General features: G+C 46.2%; 1 protein-coding gene across 1 annotated transcript in view; it reads right to left on the bottom strand.

Annotated features, from left to right (window-relative positions):
- Positions 1-16,929, bottom strand: part of LOC124788243 (protein yellow-like) — a 34,711-nt gene extending 17,782 nt beyond the window's left edge. The window contains exons 1-2 of the mRNA XM_047255425.1: positions 16,900-16,929; positions 2,945-3,253 (exon numbers count right to left, since the gene is read on the bottom strand). Coding sequence (XP_047111381.1) covers positions 2,945-3,242 — 298 coding nt within the window. The 5' untranslated portion in view covers positions 3,243-3,253; positions 16,900-16,929. The remainder of the gene's footprint in view (positions 1-2,944; positions 3,254-16,899) is intronic.
- Positions 16,930-17,132: the final 203 nt, after the last annotated feature.

The following is a 17,132-nucleotide window of genomic DNA, read 5'->3' as shown; positions in this document are numbered from 1 at the left end:
GTAGGGCTCAGTGACTGGGTGGTTGAAATCAGAATCGACAGCAGACCAACACCGACAACGATAATTCAGGTATACAAGCCGACGTCGCAAGCTGAAGATGAACAGACAGAGAAAGTGTACGAGGATATTGAAAGGGTAATGCAGTATGTAAAGGGGGACGAAAATCTAATAGTCCTGGGCGACTGGAATGCAGTTGTAGGGGAAGGAGTAGAAGAAAAGGTTACAGGATAATATGGGCTTTGGACAAGGAATGAAAGAGGAGAAAGACTAATGGAGTTCTGTACCAAGTTTCAGCTAGTAATAGCGAATACACTGTTCAAGAATCACAAGAGGAGGAGGTATACTTGGAAAAGGCCGGGAGATACGGGAAGATTTCAATTAGATTACATCATGGTCAGACAGAGATTCCGAAATCAGATACTGGATTGTAAGGCGTACCCAGGACCAAATATAGACTCAGATCACAATATAGTAGTGATGAAGAGTAGGCTGAAGTTCAAGACATTAGTCAGGAAGAATCAATACGCAAAGAAGTGGGATACGGAAGTACTAAGGAATGACGAGATACGTTTGAAGTTCTCTAACGCTATAGATACAGCAATAGGAATAGCGCAGTAGGCAGTACAGTTGAAGAGGAATGGACATCTCTAAAAAGGGCCATCACAGAAGTTGGGAAGGAAAACATAGGTACAAAGAAGGTAGCTGCGAAGAAACCATGGGTAACAGAATAAATACTTCAGTTGATTGATGAAAGTAGGAAGTACAAACATGTTACGGGAAAATCAGGAATACAGAAATACAAGTCGCTGAGGAATGAAATAAATAGGAAGTGCAGACGAAATGGCTGCAGGAAAAATGTGAAGACATCGAAAAAGATATGATTGTCGGAAGGACAGACTCAGCATACAGAAAGTCAAAACAACCTTTGGTGACATTAAAAGCAACGGCGGTAACATTAAGAGTGCAACGGGAATTCCACTGTTGAATGCAGAGGAGAGGGCTATAGGTGGAAAGAATACACTGAAAGCCTCTATGAAGATGAAGATTTGTCTGATGTGATAGAAGAAGAAACAGGAGTCGATTTGGAAGAGATAGGGGATCCAGTATCAGAATCGGAATTTAGAAGAGCTTTGGAGGACTTACGGTCAAATAAGGCAGAAGGAATAGATAACATTCCATCAGAATTTCTAAAATCATTGGGGGAGGTGGCAACAAAACGACTATTCACGTTGGTGTGTAGAATATATGAGTCTGGCGATATACCATCTGACTTTCGGAAAAGCATCATCAACACAATTCCGAAGACGGTAAGAGCTTACAAGCGCGAGAATTATCGCACAATCAGCTTATCAGCTCATGCATAGAAGCTGCTTACAAGAATAATATACAGAAGAATGGAAAAGAAAATTTAGAATGTGCTAGGTAACGATCAGTTTGGCTTTAGGAAAAGTAAAGGGACGAGAGAGGCAATTCTGACGTTACGGCTAATAATAGAAGCAAGGCTAAAGAAAAATCAAGACACTTTCATAGGATTTGTCGACCTGGAAAAAGCGTTCAACAATATAAAATGGTGCAAGCTGTTCGAGATTCTGAAAAAAAGTAGGGGTAAGCTATGGGGAGAGACGGGTCATAAACAATATGTACAACAACCAAGAGGGAATAATAAGAGTGGACGATCAAGAACGAAGTGCTCTTATGAAGAAGGGTGTAAGACAAGGCTGTAGCCTTTCGCCCCTACTCTTCAATCTGTACATCGAGGAAGCAATGATGGAAGTAAAAGAAAGGTTCAGGAGTGGAATTAAAATACAAGGTGAAAGGATATCAATGATACGATTCGCTGATGACATTGCTATCCTGAGTGAAAGTGAAGAAGAATTAAATGATCTGCTGAACGGAATGAACAGTCTAATGAGTACACAGTATGGTCTGAGAGTAAATCGGAGAAAGACGAAGGTAATGAGAAGTAGTAGAAATGAGAACAGCGAGAAACTTAACATCAGGATTGATGGTCACCAAGTCAATGAAGTTAAGGAATTCTGCTACCTAGGCAGTAAAATAACCAATGACAAACGGAGCAAGGAGGACATCAGAAGTAGACTCGCTATGGCAAAAAAGGCATTTCTGGCCAAGAATGGTCTACTAATATCAAATACCGGCCTTACTTTGAGGAAGAAATTTCTGAGGGTGTCCGTCTGGAGCACAGCATTGTATGGTAGTGAAACATGGACTGTGGGAAAACCGGAACAGAAGAGAATCGAAGCATTTGAGATCCGTACAGCCGATCATCTCATCAACAGGGATGCGGGGTTTCAACTTAGCTCAGCCTGGAACCCTGCATTGACTGCTATCAAATCACGATGTGACAATCGAGATTCATTGCTAAGAGACGCGTCATAACACTGGTCTAGTACGGCCGTAGGGGAGTTACGTCTGGCCGCACTGTTGGCAAGCGTAGCGTACAGCGCACGCGCAGGAGAACCGCTCTGCAATTTTCGGCAGAGGGAGTTTGGACATGGCACAGTCTATCTGTTTGGTAAACGCGCATGCGCATTCTTCACGCCCGTGTTCTAGAAACGGGGCGTCGACGTTGGGATACCGTCAGTCGTATCTAGCCACCAGCAACGCTGAACCATCTGATCATGTAGGACAGTGGCTCCGAAGAAATATTGTGAAATTTGCATAGCGTGATCTGGCGGCAAACGCGTGAATACTATTTACAACATATCAGCCGGAAAAGCTTGAAGAGTCACTTTCTAAATCTAACTTGACAGATCGTATATTGCTCGATAACGTTCTTCTGGTTCCCTTATTATACTACCCTTTGTAGGAAATAGCACGACAAGGTTACCTTCTGGTCACCTGTTTCGACACGATCAGCATCATGCGATATCAAATACGTAATGACAAGAAATATGAGAAACGTATTTCTAACTGGGATTCTTACTTGTTACGTCGTATCCAGCGACCATTTTAGGGTCGTAGCGTCCGGTTGCCTTCATTTCCTTCTCCAGCGTCCCATCGTCTCCGAAGTCGAATTCGAGCTCTTTGGCGGCCTTGATGGTGACCAGCAGCGGCTCCTCGGAAGCGCCCTTGCTCCTCGTCACTGGGGACGCCTTGCCGGCCCTGTGGGCCGCTCTGATTCGACCGCCGTGCCTCGTGGCGTGGCTTGACTTGTGTTGAGCGTCAGCAGCCGCCACCAGCAGCAGCACCAGCAACGCAAACGTCGACACGCGAGGTCCCATCTCGTAACTGCCTGTGAATATTTTGTAAATGACATTCAGTACCCTATAAAATTTAACTAGATGGAAACGAAAAATAAAGATCTCTGTAGATTTGATGTATTGGCATTAGTCCTAGGTGTATGCGTGGAATATTTAATGTTGATTGCCGAGTCTGTGTTCAAGTCGAAATTATTCACTCATTGTATTGTTCGTTATAAATCACATAAAACAGTCTCGAAAAATGTTACTTTAACATTTGCCACCGATACCACCGATAATTTTCCGAGTAACAAATCGTCTTGCATTTTTCAGTAAGCTATAGTGGGTAATGTGGCAAATTTTCTGACTTACACAAGTTACTTTTATAGTTTATAGCTGGCAAACTATCTCACAGACTTATTGTCAGTTCTTACTGTAGAATTACAATGAGTCTTTGAAGAAGACTTCCACTTAAAAGCATGTGTGCAACTTAATAGAACAGTACTAAAAGTACGCCGTAGGATATACTGTCTCTGCGTCGGGAGAAGAAACATCACATCTGTACAAAATGTTAACAAACACGTAATTACGTAATTCGAATACTGTTCGTGAGTTTATCATTGTGACACCCAAATCCAGAATTCAAATTCTGATCTTCAGCATTAATGAAAGCTAAATTGCGATTCTGGCGATACGATAATACTTTTCGCTTCCCAGCGTTTCATTTCTTCTAGAACCGTCGGTGTTTCATTGAGCTCCTGTTTTAATTACCTTGTCGGGTACCATTCGATACGTAGATACCATATATGGATTGCCTTAGATACAGTGGGCTATCATTCGATAACAGCGGCTGGGTTTCGGCGGGAAACTGCACATTCATCAATAAAATTGCAAACCTATTATGCTATTCGCGAAGGCCCCCACCACACTTTTACATACCAAGGTCGTTGCTTACCCACTTCTCGGGGCCTTCATTTATTATGGCCCGATAAGTACAGCATATTGAAAATTGACTCGCTGAGCATTATATAGAAAATTTTGCTTGGAGAAAATTTGCAGTTTTCGTGGTCACCATTCTGCCATGGAGCTAAAAGTTGAAAGCATGAAGTTCATATAATTGTACTGTGATATTCGTAGACTACTTCTTCTGTTTATTCTACTCGCATACTCAAACTGTGTTGCAGCACCGTGTGGATATGGTAAAAGGTCAATTGCATTTCTCTCTTCAGTTCCCGTTCCCAGTAGGCGTAATTTATTCTGCACACCCTCTGTTGCGTGTGTGTGGTTTGAGGCTTTCGGGCGCTCAACTGCGTGGTCATCAGCGCCCAAACGCATAGAAACAGGAACACATGCGGTGAAGGGACGAAGAAGGACAGGGAACAAGGAGAACGGCTAAAAGACACAGACCTGACGCAGTTCCAAATCCTCACATACAGAGGCAAAACAAGAGGAGAAGAAATGGCTCTGAGCATTATGGGACTTAACATCTATGGTCATCAGTCCCCTAGAACTTAGAACTACTTAAACCTAACTAACCTAAGGACATGACACACATCCATGCCCGAGGCAGGATTCGAACCTGCGACCGGAGCGGTCACGCGGTTCCAAACTGAAGCGCCCAGAACCGCACGGCCACAACGGCCGGCAATAGGAGAAGAAACGCACTAAAAAAGGAAAGGAAACACAAGGAAAAGAGAACAGAAATCGAAATGAAACAAGTAGGTGATAGTGACTGGCGGACCGCGTACCTAAAACCTGGGTGAGCTAGTCACCCAGCAGCACATTAAAATCCTCTCCCTAATATCCGAGGCAACAAAATGGACAGGACACAAAACCGTAAGATCTTAACCACAGTCGTTGCGTCGTCTTGCAAATAGAGGGCAAATCCGGTGGCAAGGAAACCACCGCCCTTTGGTCAGAGAATAAAAGACAGTCAAGTAAAATGTGGCGGACAATAATGTGGACGTCACAAGCACTGCAGATTGGGGGGTCCTCCCGTCGGAGTAAAAAACGATGCCTTAAGGGACTGTGCCCGGTGCGGAGGCGAGTGAGGAGAACCTCATCCCGCCTGAATGACTGGTAGGACGTACGCCATGGCCGCGTGGTGGCCTTGACTAGACGCAGCCTGTTTTCACCGACTGCCAGCCACTCCTCTTCCCATTGACGCATAACACGAAAACGCAAAAGGGAGGTAACAGCACTGAGGGGGACGGCACATTCAACAACGTGAGGGAGGGAACATGCATCTTTGGCAGCCACATCCGCCAGTTCGTTTCCCCTAATACCCACGTGTCCCAGCACCCAGCAGAAAGAAAACTCCTTCCCCTGCCGTTGCAGGTGGAGTAGGGCATCACGGATGTTCTGGACGACCGTAACCGCTGGGTACAAGTGTTGCATGGTCTGAAGGGCACTCAGGGAGGCAGATCAGATGAGAAACTCAAGACTGGGAACACATCTCATCTGCTCCAATGCCCGTAAGATCGCAAATAATTCGGCATCAAAGATTGTAAACGCCGCAGGAAGCCGTAACTTGACGCCTCGATCAAGGAAAACAACATCCGTAAATACTGGTACATGGTCGGGATGCTGGTTAAAAATATCGTAAAACGCAGAAGTGCAGCTCCTTCGGTACTCTGACAAGTCTAAAAGGACGCTGGGCCTCTGGAACAACCAGGGAGGCAGGCGGGTAAAACCCTGGGTGCCACACGCTCCACACCAAGGGACTCAAGCAAATGTTCGGCACGAATCCTAAATGGTCTCGTTGCCCTGGGACGACTGGAAAATAGACGTTCCATAGGCGGTCGGGCAACGGTAGGGTAAGCAGGGGAGGTAGGACAGGCAAGGAATTGACACACCCGTCGCACCATGAGGAGTTTCCACCGGATGGCGAGCGGCGGTTCCCCTGCCTCAGCACACAGGCTGGGGATGTGACTGGTATGGAAGGCACCAGTGGCCAGCCTGGTACCCTCATGACGCACTGCGTCAAGAACCTTCAGATACGAAGTCCTCGCTGACCCATAACACGGTGCATCCATAGTCAAGACGCGATCGGACGAAAGCCCTATAAAACTGCAGCAGACGCGCCCGATCTGCTCCCCAGGACCAATGGTTCAGACACTTCAAAATATTCAGCGCCTTCAGGGCCCGCACCTTGAGGTCTTTAAGGTGCGGCAACCGCGACAACTTGGAAACAAAAGTGAGGCCCAGGAGCCTCATAGTGTCGCTCAGTGTCCCTCAGACGCAATTCAGGGGGGAGGGGGGTAAAAAGTCGTCGAGAACGATTAAAATGAACCCACACATATTTGTCTGCAGAGAAGGTAAAACCCATTTTCGCAGTCCATGCCTCTAATCGCTTTATCGTAAGCTGCAACTGCCGACTAGCAGTGACAAGACCGGATGAAGAACAGAAAACAGCAAAATCGTCCACAAACAACGAGCACTGGGCTGGACTCCAGATAGTGGACGTGATACTGTGAATGGCGACTGCAAAGAGGGTGACACTTAAAACGCTTCCCTGAGGAACACCATTCTGCTGCACGTACAAATCAGATAGCACATTTCCAACCCGATATCGAAAGAGGTGGTGGGAAGAAAGGACCGAATGAAGATGGGAAGATGGCCACGAAAGCCCCACTGATGGAGTTGATTGAGGATAAGGCGGCGCCAAGTAGTGTCATACGCCTTATTAATGTCAAAGAATACACCTAGATGATGCTGGTTACTTAGGAAGGCCTGCTGGATAGCCGCCTCAAGCAGGATCAAGTTGTCTATAGTTGAATGACATCTCAGAAAGCCACACTGAGAGTGGCTAAGGAGCTGCCTGGTCTCGAGCAGCCAAACCAGGCGACGGTTGACCATGCTTTCCAACGTCTTCCCGACACAGCGCGTCAAAGGAATACTCCGATAACTACTGGGATGCTTTCGGTCCTTCCCCGGTTTGAGGAGGGGAATGAAAATCGCCTCCCTCCATGAGTCAGAGAACGGGCCGGATAACCATATCATATTAAAACAATTCAGGAGAACTTACTTGGATGGCAGCAACAAGTGCTGCAGCATGCTGTACCGGGTTTGATCGTGACCGGGCGCAGTATCGCGAGCCACAGACAGCGCCGAATCAAGTTCCCACATTGTGAAGGGGCGGTTGTAGGGTTCAGAATTTGGAGACCGAAAGTCCAAGTGACCCTTCTCGATGGCAGTGCGGTAGCGGCAGAAATCTGGATCACAGTTAATAGTGGCGGTAGATTCCGCAAAATGCATGGCCAGCGTCTGGGCAATGTCTCTCGGCGCCGTAAGGAGACATCCCTGATGCAGCAATGCCGTGACAGGTAGTTGGATGCGTTTCCCGGAAATCCTCCTGATGGCTTCCCATACTTTCGTAGAACTAGTGGAGCGGGAGATGGAGTTCAAGAACAATTGCCATGACCGTCTTTTGCTCTCTTTAATCACTCGCCGCGCCTTGGCCCTTGCCACCCGAAAGGCCACAAGATTGTCAGCTGAGGGACGGCACTTGAAGCGGCGCAGAGCTGCACGGCGGGCTCGGATGGCTGAGCGGCACTCAGTGGTCCACCAAGGGACAGGACGCCTCTTAGGATGACCGGAAGTCCGTGGGATGACAATTCAGCAGCATGGGAGATCACAGCTGTAACAAGGTCGACCCATTCGTGAACGCTGGTATGGTGTTCCAGCCAGATGGCTGAAAAGTGCCCAGTCAGCTCTGCAGAGGTGAGGCGGCACTTGTAATGCCACAGCCTCATCCAGGAGGCGAATCCAAAGGGGGAAGTGGTCACTAGAATGGAGGTCAGCAGCAACCTCCCACAGAGCAGAATCCGCGAGTGATGGAGAGCAAAAGGAAAGGTCAATAGCTGACGACGACCCAGAAGCAGTACAGAAATGAGTGGGAGCACCAGAGTTAAGGATGCACAGTTCGTCGGACGTCATGAGGCTTTCCAGAGCGCGACCCCTGGGGCAAGTAGTCGTAGAGCTCCATAAGACAGTATGAGCATTGAAGTCCCCCAGAAGGAGAAATGAGCCTCAGAGTCTATTGCAGCCTGAGATGGTAAGTAAACGGAACACACTGTGAGCCTCCGCCCCACAAGAAGGTCAAATGCAGCTGCTTGCAAGTCCGTAACGGGAGGGAGCTCAGATGAGTGGTGCATGTCACGGACAAAAACCGCAACACCACCCTTTGCCCTTTTCCCCATCAGATCATCTTTTCGACATACGGTATAGCCATGTAAAGAAGGAGCATTAGCGTCCCGAAAATGTGTCTCTAGGAGACATAAGCACAAGGGGCACTCTCGTACAAGGAGTTGTAATTCGGCCACATGCGTCCTAAGCCCATTCAGGTTCCACTGTAATATGGGACTCAGTGATCAGGGTGGCTGAACTTTCACCCTGCCTCTGTGGTTTGGAGGAGAGCCTGTACAGGCCGGAGATTTATTCCTGGGGCGAGAAGATCGCTCCCGGTCGACATCAATGTCCATCAGCTCTGAAGACGACTCAAGGGAAATGTCAGACAGTACGATGGCCTCGTCATCGGACTGACCCTGACTAGTCTCCTCAGGTGGCTAAACCTTCACCTTCAGCGTCTTTGTCTTGGGGGGGGGGGGGCGCTTAGAATGCAGAACCTTCTCAACAGTTGGAGCTTTACTCGCCTGGGCAGATGGCGTCATATGGGGAGGGGCAGGAAGTGCCACAATGTCAGCAACCATGACCTTTCCGACGTTGTGGGGAGAGCTGCAGGTTGCAAAACAACCGCAGCAGCACAAGTGCACTGGCAAATGCAGGTATTAGTGCTGACACTTGCAACCTCCGTTTGTGTGGCAACAGTGGCCAATTGTAACGGTTTCTTGGCCTCACCATAGGGGATGCGCTTAGATGTTTTGATCTCCTGTATCTTCCGTTCCTCGAGATAGATGGTACAGACCTGGCTCCAGACAGGGTGACTCCCAGAGCAATTTTACGCACTTCACAGGCGATGAATAATCGGCTCCTTCATGGGCAGGCTGACCACATTTACCAAAAGTGGCTATCCCATTGCACCCCAAGGTAGTAAGCCCAAAGCGCTGACATTTAAAACAGCGCATTGGGTTGGGGAAATATGGCTGTACTGACAAACGTAAGAAACCCACTTTAACATGCTATGGGAGTCTCGGGCAACTGAACGTGAGAATAAACGAGTCGGATTTGACTAGGTCCCCATCGATTCGTTTCATAATATGCTGCACACCAACAATACCTTCGTCAGCCCACTCAGATTTCATCTCGTCTTTGGGGATATCCACCAAGTCCCTACATGTCACAACACCCTTACTATAGTTGAAAGTGGAATGGAGCTCGGTCTCGATAGCGTACTCTCCGAGACAGGTTGCTTTCCGAAGAGAAGCGACTTGACGGGAACTAGAAGTCTCAACTAACAAAGTCTCATTGTGCAGTCGCTTCACAGATTTCAGTGTTCCTGCAATTCCCTCAAGACCCTTGTGGATGTAAAAGGGAGAAACTCTCTCAAAGCTACCCTCCTTACATTTGACAATCAAAAACACATTCAGGTTATCAGCATGTGCGCTGTTACGACAGTCTGATAAATCTCTAGTAACACCAGGCGCTGGAGGACTCGCGACACGAAGTTGCTTTTTCGATGGGGTGTGTTGTCCTACCAGTGGCCCACGCAATCCACTGGGAGGGGGAAACCTAGAGGTCGAAGGGTCCATTGCGGTCCCACGAGCAGCTAGGGAACTAAAGATCCGCTCAGACAGAGCCCCGCATGCCTGAGTAAGTCTTATACAACTGGGGTGCGGCAGGTGCCCCAGAGGTTGCTTGCTTGCGACTGTTCCACCGCAACAGCCATGCATCTTATAGGCTCGCAGCACACCGTAAGACTGAGGGTTTTTTATAGAGGTTGACCTTCCTCGCAATCCAGGCGGTCAAGCCAAGATTACCATTCCCCGCAGCACACAATATTCCACAGCCGCACCATACGGTGGTCGCTGAAGCATGTCCGGGAATTACGGTGACAGGAGACTGGCGGCGCTGACCAGTCCCCAGCTCAGGACCCCGGGGTCGCCAAGCCTGTACTCAGCAACTGAATGCTGAGCCCCTCGGGGGGACACCCGCTGTTCCATGAATTTCCTTACAATGTATGCCAAACCAGATCGTGAGCGCTTACCTGGATCAGGATACTTTTCTGCATGTGACCTCACTGGTGCTCTTACAGCTTGACGACATTCAGTATAAACGAGAAACATATCCGCTTTTTCGAATGTTGTAACTTTGTGAAACTCTGAATAGCTTCATAAGCAAGTTATCTGACCACAATAAAAGCAAAGCACTGGCTGACAGGATTGCTCACAAATAAACATAAGAACCATGCATGAGTTAGGTGTTTGCTCACATTTCGCACAGAAATAACTTACGGGAGATATTTTCCTATTTGTCAGTGTTTTGCGGCAATGTCATCTTGTTAATATTTGCTCAAATTCTACAGATGCTGAGTCGCCGATGTTATATTTGACGCCTCTTTCCGTTTTCACAAACGAAATATGTTGTTACTTGAGGAAAGTAAAATAGGTGTCGTAATTCAGCAACTCCATTATGAAACCTACTAGCATGCCGTAGATGATCAACATCTAACGAGCTGTAACTTGTCGAAAACTGCACCTCAATAAATTTCCTCCTCACAGATGTATTTGGAGTGGACTGTGTTAGTTGCCTCTCCCTGTATATACTACATGTTTTAAGTCTAAATAACACACGCTCAAATATATAGACTACTAATGTACGTATTTATGTTTACCATCTTCTGAACAGATGGATCGATTTAATCAAAATGTTTGCCCATGTCACTTGCTGTCTGGAAAGAAGCACTTTGGGGATCATAACCGACTCCAGAAAATAATTAAAGGGGAAAAGCTTGTCGCTTACTAGACTTTCTCTGTTCATGAAGTGTGTTGTTGTTGTTGTGCTCTTCAGCCCAAAGACAGATTTGATGCAGCTCTCTAAGCTACTCTATCCTGTGCAAGCCTCTTCACCTCCAAGTAACTACTGCAGTCTGCGTACTTCTGAATCTGTTTACTCTATTCATCTCTTGGTCTCCCTCTATGATTTTTACTCCACCACGTTTCCCTCCATCTCTTGATGCCCCAGAATGTGTCCTACCAGCCAATTCCTTCTTCTATTCGATTGGTATCACAAATTTCTCGCCGGCCTCTGTTGCCGATCGGTTCAAGGCGCTTCAGTCCGGAATCAAGCTGCTGCTACAGTCGCAGGTTAGAATCTTGGCTCGGTCATGGATGTGTGTGATTTCGTTAGGTTAGTTAGGTTTAAGTAGTTCTAAGTTTAGGCGACTGATGACCTCAGATGTGAAGTACCATAGTGCTTGGAGTCATTTGAACCATTTTTGAACTAATTTCTCTTCTCCTCAATTCTACTCAGTATCACCTCATTAGCTACGTGGTTACTCATCTAATGTTGAGCATTCTTCTGTAGCACCACATTTCAAATGCTTTTATTCTCTTCTTGTCTAAACTGTCTACACTCAATACAAATATTTTCAGAAAGGACTTCCGGACACTCAAATCTATACTCGATGTTAACAAATTTCTCTTCTCCAGAAACGCGTTTCTTGCGATTGCCAGTCTGCAATTTATATCCTCCCTACTCTACTATCATCAGTTATTTTCCTTCCCAAATAGCAAAACCCATCTACTACTTTATATGTCTCAGTTGCTAAGTTAATTCCCCCAACATCACATGATTTAATTGGACAACATCCGAGTAGACTCCTTTTGCTTTTGTTGACGTTCATCTTAAATCGTCCTTTGAGACATTCTCCACTCCTTTCAACTGCTCTTCTACGTCCTTTGCTGTCTCTGACAGAATTAAAATGGCATCGGCAATTTTCAGAGTTTTATCTCTTCTTCCTAGACTTTAATTAGTTTTCCAAAATTTTTCTATTGTTTCTCTTATTATCTTGGGCAATGTATAGGTTGTATAACATCGGGATAGACTACAACCCTGCCTAACTCCCTTCTCAACAACTGCTTCCCTTTCGTGCCTCTCGACTCGTATAGCTGCTATCTGCTTTCTGTATAAGTTTTAAATAGCATTTAGCTCGGTATATTCTACCCCTGCCACCTTTAGCATCTGCAACAGAGTCCATACAACTACTGAAAAGACTGCAGCCCCTCTTCAGGCACCATTAAAATTGTAGAATCATACAACACGTATTTTACCAGATATGACGTCATAAATAACCAGATGCTTGCAAAAGTACGTTTTCTTGAAACTGAGCATAAATTATCCAGACTATACCCATTCAGTAATTGATAATAAGTGCACTTAGCGACATCCAAAAAACTTCAAACATAATTTAAAACCTTTCTAAACTTTTTCTCGCTTTCATGCTTAGCATGAGATGTTTAACCCGTTAATTGATTTGTAAGGTAACCAGGACTTTGAAGCTGTTTTATACAGGGAAATGCGATTCTTTAACCCTTTAAGACCCGAAATTTTTTTGGAGGAAGAAAAATTTTTCTTTATGTGGTAGTAGTCTTATGTGATTTGGTAATGATGTTAGGAGCAAGATTTATACAAAAATATGTACCCGTTTCCTACACGTACTTCGTACACTTGGCTTCACTTTAAGGACTAAAATAACTAATTGTGAAATTTTGCCTATTGTAATAAATAGTAAAATGATCTTTTAATAATTTCCATGTAAAATAACAACAGCAATATTCAATTCTACACTGGAATATAGCGAATCATGTATTCTGGTGGTCACGAGTTGCTGCACACTGCTACATTGACTTACTGATATTTTTATAGTGATGCCCAACGGTTGGCAGCAGTTGCGCTTGATGAAAAGGGTTAAACATTTACAAGTGTGCAGCTCAGGTTCGCTTATGGAAGAAATACTTTTGTTGCAGCTAACAGACTGTAAAAGTTAATGTACACAATTGTAGCCAGAGGGTCTGAATGAGTTAAAGAATCGGCGATTTACTACTTACTAACTGCCTGGAAAGGAGCACTGTCAGGTCAGAAGCCAAGTACATCCCAGAGGGTTTGGAATGGAAAGTAGGTGACACTGAAGCATAATTCAGGATCACCTGCAGCATTTTCAACCAAATTTGTTAGGTTCCTGAGTTTTTATTTGTACAAAATACTATAGGAGTATGATTGCCCACCATTACTAGGTGAGGGGAGGGGGGAAGTGGAAGGGAGTTAGGGGGGGGGAGAGGGAGGAGGGGTCGTTGACAAGAAGGTGTGACTTGAAACTGTTTGGAAATGACTTGTTCGTATTTATTCCCTGTATTTAGTTGGTTTGGAGCAAGTTTAAAAGTGTGAAGTGCAATGTGTCCCTTGCTTGAGTTCTTCAGCGCGCGAAGCAGATCGCGAGAATGAGTACTGAAGGGGGCCAATAATTTTGACACCGCGTTACGTGACGTAATATCAAGCTGCACAAGTGAGTATCACAGGTAAATTTAACATCCTCTCTTGAGTCGTATGGTGTAAAACAGAAGAAATCAGACAAAGCATATATGTGCAATATACACTCCTGGAAATTGAAATAAGAACACCGTGAATTCATTGTCCCAGGAAGGGGAAACTTTATTGACACATTCCTGGGGTCAGATAAATCACATGATCACACTGACAGAACCACAGGCACATAGACACAGGCAACAGAACATGCACAATGTCGGCACTAGTACAGTGAATATCCACCTTTCGCAGCAATGCCGGCTGCTATTCTCCCATGGAGACGATCGTAGAGATGCTGGATGTAGTCCTGTGGAACGGCTTGCCATGCCATTTCCACCTGGCGCCTCAGTTGGACCAGCGTTCGTGCTGGACGTGCAGACCGCGTGAGACGACGCTTCATCCAGTCCCAAACATGCTCAATGGGGGACAGATCCGGAGATCTTGCTGGCCAGGGTAGTTGACCTACACCTTCTAGAGCACGTTGGGTGGCACGGGATACATGCGGACGTGCATTGTCCTGTTGGAACAGTAAGATCCCTTGCCGGTCTAGGAATGGTAGAACGATGGGTTCGATGACGGCTTGGATGTACCGTGCACTATTCAGTGTCCCCTCGACGATCACCAGTGGTGTACGGCCAGTGTAGGAGATCGCTCTCCACACCATGATGCCGGGTGTTGGCCCTGTGTGCCTCGGTCGTATGCAGTCCTGATTGTGGTGCTCACCTGCACGGCGCCAAACACGCATACGACCATCATTGGCACCAAGGCAGAAGCGACTCTCATCGCTGAAGACGACACGTCTCCATTCGTCCCTCCATTCACGCCTGTCGCGACACCACTGGAGGCGGGCTGCACGATGTTGGGGCGTGAGCGGAAGACGGCCTAACGGTGTGCGGGACCGTAGCCCAGCTTCATCGAGACGGTTGTGAATGGTCCTCGCCGATACCCCAGGAGCAACAGTGTCCCTAATTTGCTGGGAAGTGGCGGTGCGGTCCCCTACGGCACTGCGTAGGATCCTACCGTCTTGGCGTGCATCCGTGCGTCGCTGCGGTCCGGTCCCAGGTCGACGGGCACGTGCACCTTCCGCCGACCACTGGCGACAACATCGATGTACTGTGGAGACCTCACGCCCCACGTGTTGAGCAATTCGGCGATACGTCCACCCGGCCTCCCGCATGCCCACTATACGCCCTCGCTCAAAGTCCGTCAACTGCACATACGGTTCACGTCCACACTGTCGCGGCATGCTACCAGTGTTAAAGACTGCGATGGAGCTCCGTATGCCACGGCAAACTGGCTGACACTGACGGCGGCGGTGCACAAATGCTGCGCAGCTAGCGCCATTCGACGGCCAACACCGCGGTTCCTGGTGTGTCCGCTGTGCCGTGCGTGTGATCATTGCTTGTACAGCCCTCTCGAAGTGTCCGGAGCAAGTATGGTGGGTCTGACACACCGGTGTCAATGTGTTCTTTTTTCCATTTCCAGGAGTGTATATCAGGAGGAGATGTAAAATGCATGCGTATCTGATCGAATTTAACGAAACTAAGTGCACGTTATACTTTCTATACTTAAAGAAATATTGTGGGGGTAAAATCCATCAACCTCATATTTGGGTGGGGGTGAAGGATATACGGGCTTGGCTGAGGAGGAAGACAGAGAGAGGGACTCTGACATTAACTGACAAAAGGCACTGGAGAGATGTGCAAAGATATAATACAGTCTTGTATAATATAATATGGCAATGTAAATGTACACAATATGTTGGTTGTTTCTTCTCTGTGTGAAATAGTTTTTCGGCAAAAGCGTCGCGTAATTTACTACTTGAAGTCTTCTGCACCATCGTAACTGCACCACTGCGTGGACTGCCCCTGTCAATATATAATAACCGTTTTGAGTTTTGTGTACCCATGTCTGCACTTCAACACCTGAGTAACAGTCCAGTGAAAATAAGGGTTAATCGCTTCGTCATGCTGCAGATACTACCAAACCTAAAACCATACGACTTGTAATGCGTATAATTATTGGTCGGGAAATGACGTAAATATTGATCTAATTGTGTTCATTACATCATCCTCAATCACCAATAGAAATATCTGGTGTTCAATGTGTTACAACAGACGTCTAGGAATGATTGACCACGTCATGGGGCACAGTTCTTCTGTCTTGTAGCTGTTCCGCGGCGCTTTCCAGCGGTTCTAGACGTCGTTTTATAGAATCCGTCGGTCCTGGGATGACACGATATCATCGAGCTGTCAGTATCTACCAAGCAGGTGTACTGCATCTGTATATTATCTACTGCAGTTAATAGCTAAAGTGATTTTGAACAAGAAAATCTTAAAAATGATTTTTTCTAAGCGGAGAAAGGCATTTTAGAAGCACCGTCTTCCTGCTTCGGGAGGTCAGTTCGCCTTATTTTGAGGGACGTGGGCAGTCAATAAAGGGTGCCTGTCAAGTAACTGTGTCAATCTCAAGTCTTCTATGAACAATTGATTGTTCTACCAAGAAATTTCATACCAGAGCAAACCAGTCGTATATCTATCAATGACTAGTATTCATTCTCTGTCAGATGTTACTCCAGAAAGCAAATCCCAGTGCAAATTGAAGTGTCAGATTTTCAAGCAAGAGCGTTGTTTCTTCACTACTAATTGATAAGTGTTACTACCCGCTTTTTAACAAAGGTATTACTGTGAGAACGTCCTCTCACACAGATACATATTTCAGGTGTCTTCCAGTTGAAACGTTAAGAAAGTAACTGCTGCCAATACCACAGTCTGGAGAGCTGCCGTAATAAGTACACGTACGGAAGTAAGCATCCAGATACAGGAAATTAGGAGCAATGTGGCGGTCTGAAGTCTTCTACGACCAATTGATTGTTTCACCAAGACATTTCAAACCAGAGCAAGTCAGTCGTACAAGCACTACTGTCGACTACTAATATATTTATTGTGTGTCAATTGGTAGGCCAGAAAGTAAGGGTCAGCGCAAATTCAAGTGTCTACCTTTTACGCAGAACCGTTCTTTGTCATTACTAGCCGTAGATATTACCAACCGCTCTTCAACACTGATATTACTGCAAGAAATTTGTCTGAAATAAACACACATCTCTGGCCTTTCATCTGAAACGTTAAGAGTGTCAACTCCATCGTACTGTCACCATTAGAATCTGTAAAATGACCATAGTAACTAATACACAGATTGCTTCGGATTCTACACTTACCTGACCTAGGTCTACCGGAAAGTATCACGCAAGAACTACGTCTAAGGAAGCTATATATAGGTGCATTTCAGTAATAAATGCAACCGGTTACAAGTTTTCAACTCGTGCCAAATCAGTATGATTAGGAATATCTTGTAGCTGTGTTAGCAACATGTTTCTAAACTATTCTGTGTACTGACGTAAGTAGATAGGAACTGTGTTGATAACTTGGCCCTACTCATTTTTTATCGTTT

The sequence above is a fragment of the Schistocerca piceifrons genome, chromosome 3, assembly GCF_021461385.2.
Source record: "Schistocerca piceifrons isolate TAMUIC-IGC-003096 chromosome 3, iqSchPice1.1, whole genome shotgun sequence".
Lineage (NCBI taxonomy): Eukaryota > Metazoa > Arthropoda > Insecta > Orthoptera > Acrididae > Schistocerca > Schistocerca piceifrons.
The sequence above is the reverse complement of the archived record's forward strand: the minus strand, read 5'-3'. Positions and strand labels throughout refer to the sequence as shown.